General features: G+C 39.1%; 1 protein-coding gene and 1 long non-coding RNA gene across 5 annotated transcripts in view; one reads left to right on the top strand and one right to left on the bottom strand.

The window, feature by feature from the left end:
- Positions 1–7,820, top strand: part of MRTFB (myocardin related transcription factor B) — an 86,915-nt gene extending 79,095 nt beyond the window's left edge. For all 4 annotated transcript variants that reach the window (XM_026858663.1, XM_026858659.1, XM_026858660.1 and 1 more), the window contains one exon: positions 2,408–7,820. In XM_026858663.1, coding sequence (XP_026714464.1) covers positions 2,408–2,946 — 539 coding nt within the window. In that variant the 3' untranslated portion in view covers positions 2,947–7,820. The remainder of the gene's footprint in view (positions 1–2,407) is intronic.
- Positions 1–16,156, bottom strand: part of LOC113485499 — a 45,628-nt gene extending 29,472 nt beyond the window's left edge. Inside the window, exons 1-2 of the long non-coding RNA XR_003399439.1 lie at positions 15,940–16,156; positions 10,773–10,867 (exon numbers count right to left, since the gene is read on the bottom strand). This is a non-coding gene — a long non-coding RNA (uncharacterized LOC113485499). The remainder of the gene's footprint in view (positions 1–10,772; positions 10,868–15,939) is intronic.
- Between the last annotated feature and the right edge of the window lie 15 nt (positions 16,157–16,171).

Below are 16,171 nucleotides of genomic sequence, written 5' to 3'. Positions count from 1 at the left end.
TGGTGGCAAGCAATTCAATTAACTTAATGTTTTGTACTACTGTCATATAAGGCTCTTAACAGCAGTGAAGGCCAGGACAGAAGTGATGGATTGTGGGCTATTAGAAAATTTTAGCCATATTCTAAACATCAAAGTATTTTTTCTTTTTTGAAGCAAATTGCAAAGTCAGCTGAAGAAAATGGAGTAGACAGTGACAAACTGAGATAAGTGACCTGTGCAGTGAACAACTCAAGCTAAATAAAAAAATGCTTTCAGTGCTTTTATAAGCTATTGCATGGGTAGTTTGAAGTAGTTCTACCTCTGGAGCAGAGGATGTAGGAAACATTGGTGTGCTTATTTAAATATTTGCTTCGAGTGTTAACTTACTAAACCTGTTTGATTGTAAAAGTAATAACTGCTCCGTATTTGCGAAGTTGCAGTAAAAAAGCAAACCTTTCCTGATCATCTTTATGAGAAACAAAGTAAAGAATTAAGGGCTCTTGCACTTACATAAGCAAGTTCTCACTGAAAAATGCTGTTTACTCATGTACTTCAGGAGAGTGAGAGGGTCCATTTAGTAATATTTTGCTTTTGCTAAGCAATCATTTTAATAGATGCTGTTACAGGTTTTAAGGCTGTGGTTTTGCTTGGAAAACTGATGTAAAATGTGTTCTCAGGTATAATTTTTCTGGGAGAAACATCACCTGTGCTAGAGGATTTATTTGGTTGTTCTGGTCTGTCTAATCTTATTTATGGACTCCATTCATGTCATGTGCATTCATGACATCCTTGTCTCTAAATTGCAGAGACATGTATTTGATGGATGGACCACTCATGGGTAAGGAATGGGCTGGGTGGTCGCACTCAGAGAGTTGCGGTCGGTGGCTCCATGTCCAAGTGCAGAGCAGTGACGAGTGCCGTTCCCCAGGGGCGGGGTTGGCACCGGCGCTGTTTAACATCTTGGTCGGTGCCGTGGACAGTGGGATCGAGGCACCCTCAGCAAGTTCACCAACGACACCGAGCTGTGTGGTGCGGGGACACGCTGGAGGGAAGGGATGTGCCATCCAGAGGGACTGGACAGGCTGCAGAGGTGGCCTGTGCAAACCTCCGGGAGTTCAACAAGGCCAAGGGCAAGGTCCTGCCCATGGGTCGGGGCAATCCCAAGCACAGACACAGGCTGGGCCAGGAGTGGATTGAGAGCAGCCCCAAGGAGAAGGACTTGGGGGTGTCAGTGGATGGAAAACTGACTGTGAGCCAGCAATGTGTGCTCACAGCCCAGAAAGCCAACCGTGTCCTGGGCTGCACCCAGAGCAGGGTGGGCAGCAGGGTGAGGGGGGGGAATCTCCCCCTCTGCTCTGCCCTTGTGAGACCCCCCCTGCAGTGCTGTGTCCAGCTCCGGGGGCACCAGCATCAGAAGGGCACGGACCTGCCGTGAAGAGGATCAAGAGCTGGAGCACCCCCCTGTGAGGACAGGCTGACAGAGTTGGGGGTGTTCAGCTGGAGAAGAGAAGGCTCCAGGGAGACCTTAGAGCAGCCTCCCAGTACTTAAAGGGGCTACAGGAAAGGGGGGAGGGACTCTTGAGCAAAGACTGTAGGGATAGGATGAGGAGTAGCAGTTTTAAACTGAAAGAGGGTAGATTTAGATTAGATACAAGGAAGAAATTCTTTACTGTGAGTGTAGTGAAACACTAGCACAGGTTGCCCAGAGAAGCTGTGGCTGCCCCCTCCCCTGGAAGGGTTCAAGGCCAGGTTGGACGGGGCTTTGGGCAACCTGGGCTAGTGGAAGGTGTCCCTGCCCATGGCAGGGGGGTGGAACTGGATGGTCTTTAAGGTCCCTTTCTAACCCAAACCAGTCTATGATAAGAATTAATTGGAACTTACTTTGCTTTATTTCCTTTTATTGTTACTGCCACTGTCTTACCTGGAACTTCTTGACAGAAGAGTAGTTCCAGATTCCAGAATCAAGAATAAATGCACCTAATCACATCAACTGATCTTTTAGACTCTATAATTAAACAGGGATGATACCAAAAATGGGTTCAGGCACCCTTATCTAAATGAGGAAATATGTTGGTTCCATAATCATTCTAATTAGTTAGAAGAACTATAAACATGAAGGAGGTAAAGCTAACATCTAGAAAATTGTTCCTTTTTTAATGAGTATAAATATTCTAATTGGCTGAAGTATTACTGAAAGCAGAACTCTGGAATTTGCTTTAAAATACTTTGTTGTTCGTAGAGTACCTGACAGTCTGATGTATGTAGTGTTACTATTATCAAAACAGCAAAATGACTCTCACTCCATTGAGTCCACTGTGTATGCATCCCACAGTGGGGAATAAAGGGATGGAAGTTATAAGCCCAAGGATATATGTCACTATCTTTTCTGAATTCAACAGTGAGTTGTTTTGGGTTTTTTTTATTACAGAGATTTCCCTTCCAATAAAGGAGGAACCATCTCCCATTTCTAAAATGAGACCAGTAACAGCCAACATCACTACCATGCCAGTGAATACAGTGATATCCCGCCCACCACCACAGATCCAAATGGCCCCTCCTCCTGTGTCCTTAGAACCAACCACCAGCTTGTCTATAAGTTTGGAAAACCAACTTGAAGCCCTCTTGGATGGAACTTTACCATCAGGTAATGAAATTCCTCAACTGACAAGCAATAATGAGGACAGAGAATCATTTTCTTTAATTGAAGACCTCCAGAATGATCTGCTTAATCACTCCAGCATTTTAGATCACACTCATTCACCCATGGAAACATCCGACCCACAGTTTACCACTAATAATTCTTGTCTGTCTCTTGACCTTCCTGATACAAATTTGGACAATATGGAATGGCTCGACATTACGATGCCCAGCTCCTCATCTGGACTCACTCCTCTCAGTTCGACTGCCCCCAGCGTGTTTTCCACTGACTTTCTAGATCCACAAGATCTACAGTTGCACTGGGATTAAGCTGTAGCCAATGAGAACATGACCTGCAAGTCTCTTTACAGCAGAGGTCCATTATTATACCATTCTGATTGAAGTTAAGATAAATTAAGACAGTAATGTTTGGAAAAACAAATGCTTGAAGCTAATTCCTTATTGATTTTCAAGTTTACAACAGTGAATTACTTTATGCTCCTATCAGTAATGCAGATCAGGGCCCTCTGAAAGCTGTATTTCACAAGCCAAGAAAGGATGATTGTACTCACTGATTAAAAGTACCCCAAAGGTAAATGCATCACAAATATTTAAGAAAGTTATGTCTCTGACTTTGTAATGCTTAAATGAGCAACACAACGTGGCTTAATTTAGAGAAAAAAAAAAAAGTCAGATTACAACTGTCTGTATTAACACAGTGAGCAAATGTTTGGGGGAGGGTGAGGTATCACTGCACTTCATTGTTCCTGTGGATAGCCTGAGCCAGGTTCAAAATGAATTGTGAGGGCAAAGGCAAGTACAAGCACTGGCTGGTTCAGTGAAATTTCATATATCTAGTCTCTTAATTTGTTCAAGTTGTTTTTATATTTTGGTTTTGTGGTTTTTAAAACTCTTCCCCCATTCTTTAATCATGAGGGAAGAATTTAACTGCATCCAAAGGGATATTAAGTGTAACTGCAAGAAATCCACTGTAGCTACGCCAGGTAATATTGAGAACACTGAATTTTCTATAGCAATGCTCTGGATTTAATAGCTAAGTTTTAATGTGTATATCAGACAGTTACTTGTCTACTCTTTGCATACCTTATTTTTGTGAACAGAGGGGAACAGTGGTCTTCAAACTAGAGATTACTATAATAGAAATAATAAATACCCTAATTTACTTTGTTTGAGGATAGTTGTTAATCAGTGAATCAAGTATCTCAGCATATGAGAACAGTTTGAGGAAGTAGCAAAGTTTAATTAATGCTCCTGAGCACTGTGATCCTGCAAGCATCTATGCAAGAATAGTCCCAGTGTGCTCAATAAAAGATGTTTGTAGGATCAGAGTTGCAGGGGACAACCACCACAATCAATCCTTTATCTATGGAACTGCTTCATCTACCACTACATAACATCAGGGAAGCTAAACAGAGAAGCTGCTCAGTGAGAATTCTAAATAGCATCAGGATGTACTGTTTTGTGGTAAGAAGGCATATTTCATACCTGAAACGGCTAACAGCAAAAATTAAGCTCTTACCTCACAGCACAGCTTGAAAATACTATTTTTTTAAAGCCCTTAGTTGTTTTTTTTGGGAGTCTGTTATGAAAGCAGTTGGAAAAAGAAAAAAAATGTATATAGAAGTGAAATACTTTGAAATTCTATGGTTGTGTCTCAGGTAATAGCTGTTAAATGTTGCCATAGATAATGTAGGCTGATGATCAAAGATAAAATTGGAATTATTTCCTATTAGGGAATTCCTAAATTAAGATAAAAGTAAATAGTCATTTCCCAAACAATGGAAATGTGGTATGTTTTCTACTCTGAAAACTGATCTCATTGCAGAATTCCTTCCTCACCACCAAGCTTCAAAAATAAAAGTTTTGTAGGAGCTAATGAAAAAAATACCCCAGAGCTTTTGCTTACTTCTTAGAGTAAGGATATGTATCAGAAAGTATCAAAGAAATAATGAAAACATAAGGTAGCTGTTAACTGTTTAGCAACCTGTATCACATATTTAAAAAAGAACACAATCATGTTAACATCAAGCAAAATACTTTTGTTAGAAAATGTTGTGGAATTAACTGCAAATTTATGTCTCCAGATATACAATGCAATCTGGTTTACTCATATTACAGAATTCCATTGCCTTGAGATCAAACAGGAATTATATCATTGATTCAGGGTTTTAATTGGCATCATATGTTCGTATCATATCAGTTACCAGCACTTTAAATCATTATATATTGTCAATAGTGTTATAGGCCAGAATTCACTTTAATCTGAAACTAAGTACAGAAAGACAATCTATGGAGATTTTCACAACAAAAGATGAAGCTGAAAAACATATATCCTTATTCCTTCTTGCTGTGCCTACAATACTTGAGTATGGTGTTACACGTGGACCGTCTGCCTTAAATTTTGATGGTATAGGATGCTTCAGTAACATTGAACAAAGACATTCAACTTTTTGCATTCCTTTTCATCATATTATCTTGGGAGCTAATACTCTTGAGTTTCTGAGTGCCCTCAGCTGTTACAAGGTTAAGAATTAAGGACTCTTGGTCTGATAGGAACAACTTTGAATGAAATTTAGTGTTCTGCAGTACTGTCAATTTATTGTGTGTGATACACCAGACATACCACATATGTGTGGTCAGAGTTACCCCTTTTTTGACCCTGCCTTCTGATTAAATGAGGCAAGTAAATTAATTTTTCGAGGACAAATTAACCTAGAGCAACTGTACTGTCATTTTTGATGTGCATGTAAATAGAGCTTAAAACTGGCAAAGTCATCTTGCTACAAAACTATCTTTATTGGCAGTGTAGAATGTTAACTAATCCATAGGATTCTATGTGCAGAAATAAACCCAAACAGTTGTGTTGTTACCAGTACAGTATAGCTTTCTACTCTAAAGTCTATTTGCAAAAAAAAAAAAAAAAAAGTTAAAAAAGTTAAGGGATCATTTTAGTTTTTGAAGTACAAATATTCTAGTGTAGGGAATGTGTGATTACTTTTTTGTACATTTCAGAATTGTGTATTAAACCTTATATATAATGGTTTGCTTTAGACTTTGTTCTGAAATGTGATATATTTGCCATAGTTATATATGCCTGTTATGGCAGAAATAGGTTTTGCTTAGACTTTTGTGTGTGCATGTTTTACATGACAATATTTGTAACACAGATACATTACATCTTAGAAGTTTAATCATGACTGTGCAGTTTGACTGTACAGAGCTGAATATTTCTCATTAAGAGAATAGTTGCAAAGGAATGCACTGGCACTAAATTTGCCATTTAATAGCTGCAGTATACTAACAGAACACATCCTATCAAATGTGGTGTTTGCAGATCCTTCAAAGAATACCATTTTATCAGTGTGAAAAATTAAAAGTTAGTGTTTACGCTTCTAGACATGGAGAGAGCTCAGACATGTTTTACAAGACTAGTGTTAATCCAGAGGAGTCACATCTTGTGTTTAATACAGAAATGGTATTTGTTACGCACTTTTAGTGCCATTCAGCATTAGTTAAGGCAAGTAAGTTTACAGGCAAAACTTTAACATCATAAATAGTTAAGAAATCATTGTCATAAATTTTACAGTTCTCTTTGAGAATAAAATTAATTTATGGCAGTTGTTCTCTATAGAAATCAGAGTCTAATCCACCAATGTGGGTTTGCAGAATCAGACCTTTAAAAAGCTGAGGCCACAGCTTTTAGAAATAATCTCTACTTAATACTGAAATTTCTTTCCAAGGCACTTTTGAATTCACCAACGGGAGTTACGTTCAAGCAAGCAGGTGATCAAAATATAAGTTTCAATATTAAAATTTTACGTTACATAGTCTCAAACATTCAGATGCCTGAAAAGTGTAGGCACCATAATTGGAAACCAAGCACAAGCTGCTGAACTGTTTTCAAGGCTGAGAAAATGCAATCACAGAATACATTTAACTGGAAGGGCATTATGTAATCAAAACACAGTAAAGTTCGCCAGTGTAAACAACTATTATTTGGATGGCATCTTCAGTATATTATAAACTTAAAACAAATTTTACTAAAACTGGAAAATTTCTTCCACTTATCTCTACAAAGTGTTCTGTTGAAACTCTTTATATTGTGGTCTATTAAATTGCCTTTTGATGACTTCTAGACCATACTTCAGATGGTTTTTTATGTGAGATATGTGGAATGGAGTTGAGTATAGTATATACGTGGCCAATAAAGAGCATGTTAAAACCTGAAGTAATCTCCAATACTCCTTTTATACCAGTTTGCTAGGAATAAAGTGCAAAAAAGAGACACCTACATCATTCTGTAGTGTCCAATACAGAGTATAAAGACTTTTTAAGTTAAAAGTGCATAAATGTATTTGTAGAAATCTAGCCAAAAAAGCCATTCTAGCTATGAGAGCAAATTCTCAATAAAAAGCAGGGAATGGTTAATAACTATATAATCACACTATTTTTATAAAAAAAAAGTACAGCTCAGATAGTAAAAAGACAGCCTAAAATAAATTATAATAATATAAAAATTTAAATAGGAACCAAAGCATTGCCATTTATATTGCCAAAGGAGGCACTTTGTATTTTGAAGCATAGGAAATGAAATCCCGAAAAGTATTATCCATACTTTTTTAAAATTAAGGATGTAGATATTTTCAAAGCTGTTTTTGATGTTTAACAGTACATATTTGTTTTTGTTGTTTGAGAAATTTGTATTAAGTAATAGCACAGGCTTTTTTCCAGATAGGATTTTTTTTCACAGTACTGCTTGCAGTAGAAATAACGCTAACCCTAGTAGGTGTTTCTCTTCTTATTTTCACAGTCATAATTATGTCTTAGCATCTCATTTTGTGAAAAGAAGAAGATAGACACCTGTCTCTAGGGCCCTCTTCATTTAAGCACTACTTTACTAAATGCAAATTATGGCAATCAGGGCGTCAGTTTATGTATTGCCTTTCTATAAGAAACCATGATGCCTTTGTATTTGCTGTTTGCACCCCTAAAATCAATTCCATACGTTTGAATGCCATATGTTTTGCACATTGTACTGTATATATGTAATGCATACTGTATTTTTATATGTGTACTACATTTATCAAATATTTTGTACATAGTGGCAATATTGTAGCTACTGAGGAAATGTTTGATATTTCAGCATTTTTGCTAAGTGTCTCAAATAAAAAAGGAAAACTGTGTGTTCATTTGTCCATGCTTAGTACTTACAAGTGAAAAATACCATTCATAATATTCAACAAAAATTCTGACTTTTATATGCTCTAAGTAAGTTCCTCACAAAAAGGAATAAGAATGAAATCTCTACTTCGACAAACTCCAAAAGAATGATGGTTTGTCTTCAAAATCAGAGCCAAAATCTGCAAGAACAGAGATTTCCTTAGGTTTGGATTTTTTTTTTTAAAGCAGTACTACTATATTAATTCCTTTCCTCTTTTTTATTCTTTTCTCGAGAAATGGTGGGATAAGAACCCAGACTTTTCAGTACTTTTGTCATTAAAGAAGAAAATAAAATCCTAATGTATGCACAAGTGTCACTATCTGACATAACACACAGGTAAAATATACCTGTGATAGTCTTCAATATATTTTAAATGAAGTGGCTTCATAAAAAATAAGACATTTGCAGTTAATGACCTTTTTATATAGTTCACAAGCCATACAGTCCGTATTTTGTAATCTGTCACTGTATTTTCATGATGTACAGCTGGGGTGCACCACCCCACACCTCATCTATTAACTAGGTCATTGGAAAATGACTTTTTCTTTGGCTCAGCCCAGTGTTAAAAACACAAGCTTTTTAGAAGGCATCAACAGTTTGGAAGGGAGTGCTTTTACCCAGAGAGTAGGCATGTGTTAACTGCACAAACCTAAGCAGCTCTGACAGTGTACTAGCAACTGCAGAGACATCTTAAGTAATTCTGGACATTCCCTGTTCTTTTTCACAAGAGCAAAACACCTTATTTAAAGAGTCTCAAGTTAGCACAGAAGGGGACTTTAAAATTACGTAAAGCATGCATTGACCATGTGTGACTGACTGCACAGGGGTGCTAGAGAGATCACTGAACAAGCACTAGTTTAAACCCATCCCCATCAAAAAGAAAAACTGATCAAAACTCAAGATGCTGTGGTAAGACTTGGGAAAATATAGTAAGGTTCTAATACGTATTTTTGTCAACCACAGAGAGTCAGCTCTCTAGCAAAATTCTTAAAGGATAATCTAGGATTAGTCCACACCACCATTTGCTGGTGGATGGGGGAACAAGCCGCAACACTGAAGTAATGTATAGAAGCAAGAGCAAGGGAGAGAGGGGGCTCTAATCGTATTCTGACTCCCAGTGCCAGGGTGAAAAAGGAAGAAGGAAAAACCTAGAGTTTCTTCCTCACTCCAAGTGAGATTTTTTCAGGGAGGGGAAGAAGGGCAACTCAAAATACAGACTAAACAAGGCATTCCAGAGAGGTGCATGTTCCTGCACGTTCCTCTCAGACCCCTGCCCAGGAGCAGACTTGTGGCCTGGTTCCATGGGGCTGCTCAGGTCAGGCCACAGAGATGCAGCTCTCAGCTGCGCCTGTGCGACCAGGCAGGCTTCTGAATACTCCCCAGATAGTTTAACTTCATTTGTGAGTCAAATGCAACATTTTGTTCTCTTCTGTGAATGAACCTTTAAAGCTTCTCCAAGTGAAGTAAAAAGCTATTAAAATACCATTGCAGATTACTGGATGCATTTCACCTTGCAGTACAGACTCCCGCTCCTAATTGGGTTACCTTGTCACACACACAAATAATCCCCAAGTAAGTTTACAAGGACACTCTTTATCGGCTACAAAATACTGCAATTCTTTTTTATACTTTACAGTACTAGTCTTGAATTTAACAAGAAAGGAAATAAGTGTTTATATCACAATTTTCTGAAAAGGAGCTACCTGTAATTCTCTAATGATAAAAAAGAAAAACCAACTAAACACAAAATAAGGCTATTCTGGGAGAAATTAATGGATATTTCAGAACTATAATAAGGCAAAGAAAGGATTAGAAGATTCTTTCTGATGTAGAAAAGATTGCAGCCAGTGTCATTCATGACTTTCCAAATTTTTTCAAGGTTAAGATGTGCTGGATTGTGGGATTTCATATTTGCATTTTGTATTCTGCTTAGCTTGTGTGCTGTAACTTCCCTACGTATTTCTTCAGGAGAATAAGCTATGAGTTGTTCGATATGCACAAGCTTCTTGTCATGATGAAGCTGCTTCATTTAAATATTTACTGCTATACTTCCTCTTGCAGAGGCAGTCCCCACACTAAACCACCCACCCCTTCCTTATTAAAGTCTGCTCTACGCTGATGACCTCAGAACTCGGCCAAATACTGCAAAACCCATAAAGTAGTACATAGTACGCACAAAAGTGATAAAAAAAATTTACTAATATGCCCTGTAAATTTCATAAAATACTTTTCTTTATGAACTTTAACCATTCTAAAAGTTTGTAGGCTATACATGCCACAAAACATGCCTTCGGATATCACACTCCGAACACAAATAATGCAAAACAAGTAGAGCACTTTTTGACTATGTGCATTACAGAATGTAGACTGTATCAGAGAAAAAGCACTTGTTTTCGTGCCAACCGGCAATCTGGGTTTTTTGATTGTTTTACAAAGACCAAGAAATATAAACACATAGCCCTCCCTCCCAAACTGTGTTCATGTTAGTATGATGATATAAACACCAAGACAAAGACTGATGAAGCTTGAGATTATGCTCAGTGAATTTTTTCCACAAGCTAAACCCTGGTTTTCAATAAAACCTGAATATATTAAACCATGTTCTACAAATGGCCATCATGGTCTTTGTCTTTACTCTGTACATTAAATGCTATATACGCCTGCCTACTAGCTTGTTGTGTATTATACAGATGTTGCTAGTGACTTATTTATTAATTTGTACCATCTCAAGTCAGAGATGTTTCTTTGATAGCAAAGAAGTTCCACAGATTTCCTCACACCTCATACTATAGTGTAAACCCCACCAAGACCTTCCACAATCAGAGGAGCATCTGAGATGCAACAGCTTTTTTTTCCTTTAAATTTATCCATAAATTTATAGAGTAAGAAATATTTTCCTCCACATAAAAGTTACCTGAAGATGAGTCTCCAGTCTTCTCTGCAGAACAAGGACTGCAGGGCCACTCTGCTGTAACACTGCATCACTCCTGAATCCCTCCAAGACAACTGCTGTTGATTAAAAGTTAAAATAGTGAACAAAAACATTCCTTCATAAATCTAGGACAAAGTCTAAGCTCAAGTAATTGGTGAGTGAGGAGCGTTCCAGCTACCCCATAACAAGTCTTCATAAACTCAGCTATGCACAATTCTACATAAATGTGATTGTTCCCCTGTATCTCCTCAAAAGAGTCAGGGAGATTTGTAGAAAGACCTAGTTTTGTGCATTAAGATAGACATCAAAGCCCTCTCCTAATGCAACACCTCCATCTTGTAAGAGTGAGGCTTAGTGAAGGAAGAAAAAAAACTGATTATTTTCTCCTTCCAACAAAATCTCTGACATTATCTTTCTTAAACCTAATCAAGTGTTTCCTCTTAATCTACTCAAGAGTATCTACAATTTCAAATTGAACTTTCAATCTCCCCACACAGTTAAGGATGAACTTTAGCATTAGAGGTGGATTTACCATTAAATACTATCTCTGATGGCAATTAAATATATTTATTAAAAATGTAGCATATTTGAAGAGATACACCTCACATAATTCCATGTATAATTCCTATAGTCCCCTCTGCTTCTTTCCACCACAAAATTACTTCTCAGATCACAAAGATACAAAAGCATGAATAAAACAAACACAGACACAAGCTGCACAGGAACTGCTAGGACAAGTTACAGCTGGCAAGTATGGCACATAAAAGAGGATTTTTTTTTTAATATACTAGTAGGCCAAAAATGGAGGGATATCAGCCAACCATGATTTATTAAAATCCAGCTCCTTCCTGCTGCCAGCTTGGTAATACTGAGTCAGCCAGCTCAGATAACCAGCCCTCTGGGGGTCACTCCTTATCATAAAAGTTACAGGTGCGAGAGCCAGGTGCAGCAGTTTCCACTCCTACACATCATCACACTTTTGAAGTGGTCAGGTTGGCCAGGCCATCAGTTATTCCTGTAAGGACTGGAAAACCAGAACAAATCACCTTTGGGACAGCTGTCCCAGGGTAGGAGCAGACACTCCTAACACAGGCTGACTATCCCATCAGGGAATCAAGGCACCTTTCACTGCTGGTGAAGGTAATTCAAATTGCTCTGTTGCTGAAACACGGGCATGCACAGAGTTACCACAGAGAAGCTGACCAATGGCAGCTTTTAAAGAACTGAAATTTGTTCTTATGGTCAAGCCATCAGTCATGAGTTTTCCCGATGACAGTTCAAAGAACATCCCAAAAGGATACGGATGTATTAACCTTTTGATACACTTGCAGTACAGCACCACCAAACCGATAACTCTGATCTCAACCTTTACAAAGATACCTCTGTTAACGTGCTGAAAAAAAAAAAGTGGGGGGGGATCAGTGTCCCCAACAGGTCAATAAACAAAATTCCATTCCTCCAGGAAGACGGAATATAACTTGGGTGCCCACCAATAGTTTCACAGGGAATTCAAAGAGATCTCCACAATGAACATCAAACAAAAACTACAAGCTTTGTTTCCAGGTCACAACTGTAAATATTTAGGAGAACAAACCTAGAAAAATATGTATTTCAGTATCTTTTTTTGCATTCCACAACACTAAGCTTTCACGGGGAACTGACACCACCCACTTGGTGAATTTAATTTAACATTTACCGTTAGGAAGATTATCTGTCTGTATTAATTACAAGTAATTAAAATGTATCATTTTTGCACTTAGTTTACTGTCAATATTCACAATATCCAGAACCTGCTCTTTAGCAGATCTGGCATAACTCTGATGAAGTGTCAGCAGAGAGGAAATCATACCGCACACCTTGCAGCTCATTCTTGAACTTGAACCTCCTAGTATGAAATCCATGACAACACTGCCCAATCTCCCCAGAGAGAAGAAAAGTGTAAATTACTGATTTTGAGCAGTGACAGCTTCAACACAGAGCACACGCAAAACTACGACCCAAAAATTTTCTAAACCGGTTTCTGTCTCCTTAGATATTTTTATTGATGGATATGAAGGACAGTGAGGAACAGCCATGTCCCTGAAGCTGCTTTCCTAAGAGGGTTTTCAAAAACAAAAATCAAACTCAAGGACAAAACACCTATCTGGTAAATACTGCTTTGTTACTACAACCTCAGGGATAAACCTGGAGAGGAGCCACCCTGCCTGTGATGAGTAATGCTTTCATAAATTCTTCCTTGTTTTGTAGAAATGTTTGTAAGACCCAAGCCAGGTATGGACGAGGGCTACAGCAGTGTCTCACCCACGTAACAACAGTTTGAGGCCTGAGAGTCTGTTACATGACACTCAGAATAGTACAGAGCCTGTTTTTCCACAGTCTGCAGATAGAACTTACATTTTGCTAATAACATTGCTAAATGATGAGCATGATAATGATTTTGCTAAATAACATTTTAAAACATGTCTCATGGTTATTTACTTGAAATTAATTTTGTAATTAGAAAACTATCTATGAAATCACAGCAGAAGCTAGTGCAGACCACAAATTGGTAACTCCAACAGATAAGATGCAGCAATAATTAACATACCGCACCAGTTTACTGCCATGACATAGGTTCATTTACATCACATCACGTGTTTTTGTTACTGTATTTGCCCTCAGCTTTCTCCTTTCTAGACAACACAATCTCCAAATTTTAAAATCTCTCCTTCTAGGTCAGGGTTTCTACGCCTCTAATCACACCTCCGATCATCCTTGCTACAGTCCCCCAGATCCTCTCCAGCTGCTGCATGTTCTCTTGAAATGAGGACCCGAGGTGGACACACCTCTGATGCTTACCAACGCTGAGCAGAGCAGAGCGTTTCTAAACATCACCACTGACAGAAGGACACCACAAGCAGCAAAGTGGGAATTTGCACTACTCGTACCCAGCAAAGCCTGAGCTGCCATAGTTCAAGCGCTCCAAGAAGCTGCATAGCTGCCATCACACCACACGATGCGAGACGTGACACGTGAGCGCAAACTATCCAAACTGGCACACGTGGCCCCGTCCACAGACTGAACCGTGTGATGTGAAATTTAAGCTCGAAACTTCCTCTCTCCCCAGGTGCTTGGCAGCACTGCAGCCCCCCTGCCACCCCGGCCCCAGTGGGGACCAGCCCTGGAGCCGGAGGGAGGCTGGAGCACCCGGTGTCACCCAGCGTGCCGGGCACAGCAGGGCGGGTGGCCCACAGCAAGGGGCTGAAACAGCACCTGGAGTCTGATGGGGCTGAATGCCAGGGCCAAATCTGTAGTAGGGAGTCATGTGAAATGAGTCCGCCCCTTAATCCAGCTCCTAGTCTCCAACCTTGCATCATTTTATAGACATGATTTAGAACTCCCTCACAATGTACAGGCTTACTGGTGAAAGTGGAAGGTGGAGCAGATTTAATTTAGTCGGTTTTGTCGTTTTAACAGAGCCTCTTGCTGCCTTTTTGAGTTAATTGAATTTTACATGTGACAACCAGTATGACCAACAGAGGACAGCACATCCATTTCTTTTAATGATCAGAAGATCCTGAACTTGAAGCTGCCATTCACTTTTTCACTCAGGAAATGAGAGTGACAGGCAGAGTAGAGCCGTGTGCCATAAATAAACGAGCAAGATTAAAAAGGCCTTTTTGCAATTAACTAGAGCTGGTTTGAATTCCAAGAGATTACTTAAATCTACTTCTAACCAGGCATTATTGCTAACGAAGCACTGTGGGTGCACCTCCCTGAAAGCTGGGTCTGTATTTTGAAGCAATTGTTTATTGAGCACTGCGGTAATAGTTAAAACACACTTAGGAATCAAAGCACACTTAGGATTGTCAGGTGGATTCTGCTAATTCCCCTTTGAAACTGCAGACAAAGAAGGTGTCTGTAACTAAGTTTTGATTAAATGTGAGCATTTATAAAACACTGAAGTGAAGCCAGACTTCAGTGCTTTTTATTGCATTTGATTTGGGGGCAGAGAAGACTCTGCAAGTCATAATGAAATTCAAAGAACAAACCCAAGGATTTCGTGTGGCTGAGGGGAATTTCATTAGGGAAATTCAATTAACCTGCAAGAGTTGAACACATTGAAATCTATTGTCTTTCCCCAAAAGCTGGCTATTGTGTTTTTTATAGCAATCTTTCCTATTCCTGAATAAATAATGCTTTATTACAAATGTTCTGGTGTTTTTATGTAATTAATAGCGTATTGAACATCTTAATCTTAATGCAAACACTCATTTCTACTTCCTATGAAATGTATCAGAGTGGTTTTTTTTAAGAAAAGATATGACTAAAGAATGATAGGGTGTTAGACGCAAGCACAAAGCAAATAGATTTAGGAGACACGTGAGGAGTAACTGCAGCTCGTGACAGTGTGCGGGTCTGCTGCAAGTCCCCATTTCCATTTGTCAGTCGGGGCCTGATCCTGTGAATTGCTGAGCAGAATTAATTAACAGCCTAAGATACCATCAAGTCGATGGGGACTGAGAGTGTTCAGCAGTTCTCAGTAATGGGGCCCTTAAATAAAAACCAACCTACAAATCCCCGTCCACGCAAGTAATGATATTGCACACATCTACAATAATAACATGAATTATTCACATCGGTGGCGCATGGAAGATGCAGCCCGCAAAGCCTGTTTAAAATAACACACGAACGTTAATTAGTGTTCCTGCGATCCATGGGAGGGTTATTGTTGGGCCCATTTTTCACTCATATGCGTATTCCTGTTATTTGTTGTGTGTGTAGGTCTGATATGAGGACATGGGGGAAAGTAAATACAGGAGATAGGCATCTATAAACATTAGTAGAAAATGAGGAGAGGGGGTTACTGATTAGCTTTCTTCCCAGATGAAACTCCTAGATCGTATCGGAGAAATGTGAGTTAAGTGTTTTACCATTCTTCTTTTTTTAACCATTATCTGATCAGAGAAGCATGAAAAGCACTTTATTGCTCACTTGATTTTTTTTTTTTTTTTCCTGTGCTAGGAGCCCTCTGCAGGAAGTGAAGCTGAATTTCACAAATCTTCCCTTTCTGACGTCTCCCGACTTTCTAGGAATGCCCCTTCCCTGTTACTATATTTGGAGATAGTTTCTAGGAAAAAAAATAATTTTCGGACGGTCTTGGACTCACCACACCTACTGTCGGAGGGCTCCGAGCCCCGGGTCTCCTGGCACGGCCCCCGCGGAGTTGCGGAGCCCACGGCTTGGGCTCAGCAACTCCCGGCGCAGACTGCACGTCTTTGTAGCACTGTTGGAGGAATGAGCATGGAGAGGGAGTGGGAAGGGGAGAGGTGTCTTTGTGGCAACAATGAGTGAATCTTCTCTAGTTTCTTCCTGGTGGCTGCTTTTTTTTTTTTTTTTTT

Source organism: Athene cunicularia (assembly GCF_003259725.1).
Source record: "Athene cunicularia isolate RWA chromosome 14 unlocalized genomic scaffold, athCun1 chr14_part1, whole genome shotgun sequence".
Taxonomy (NCBI): Eukaryota; Metazoa; Chordata; class Aves; order Strigiformes; family Strigidae; genus Athene; species Athene cunicularia.
Note: the sequence above shows the minus strand (reverse complement) of the source record. Positions and strands in the feature narration are given on the sequence as shown.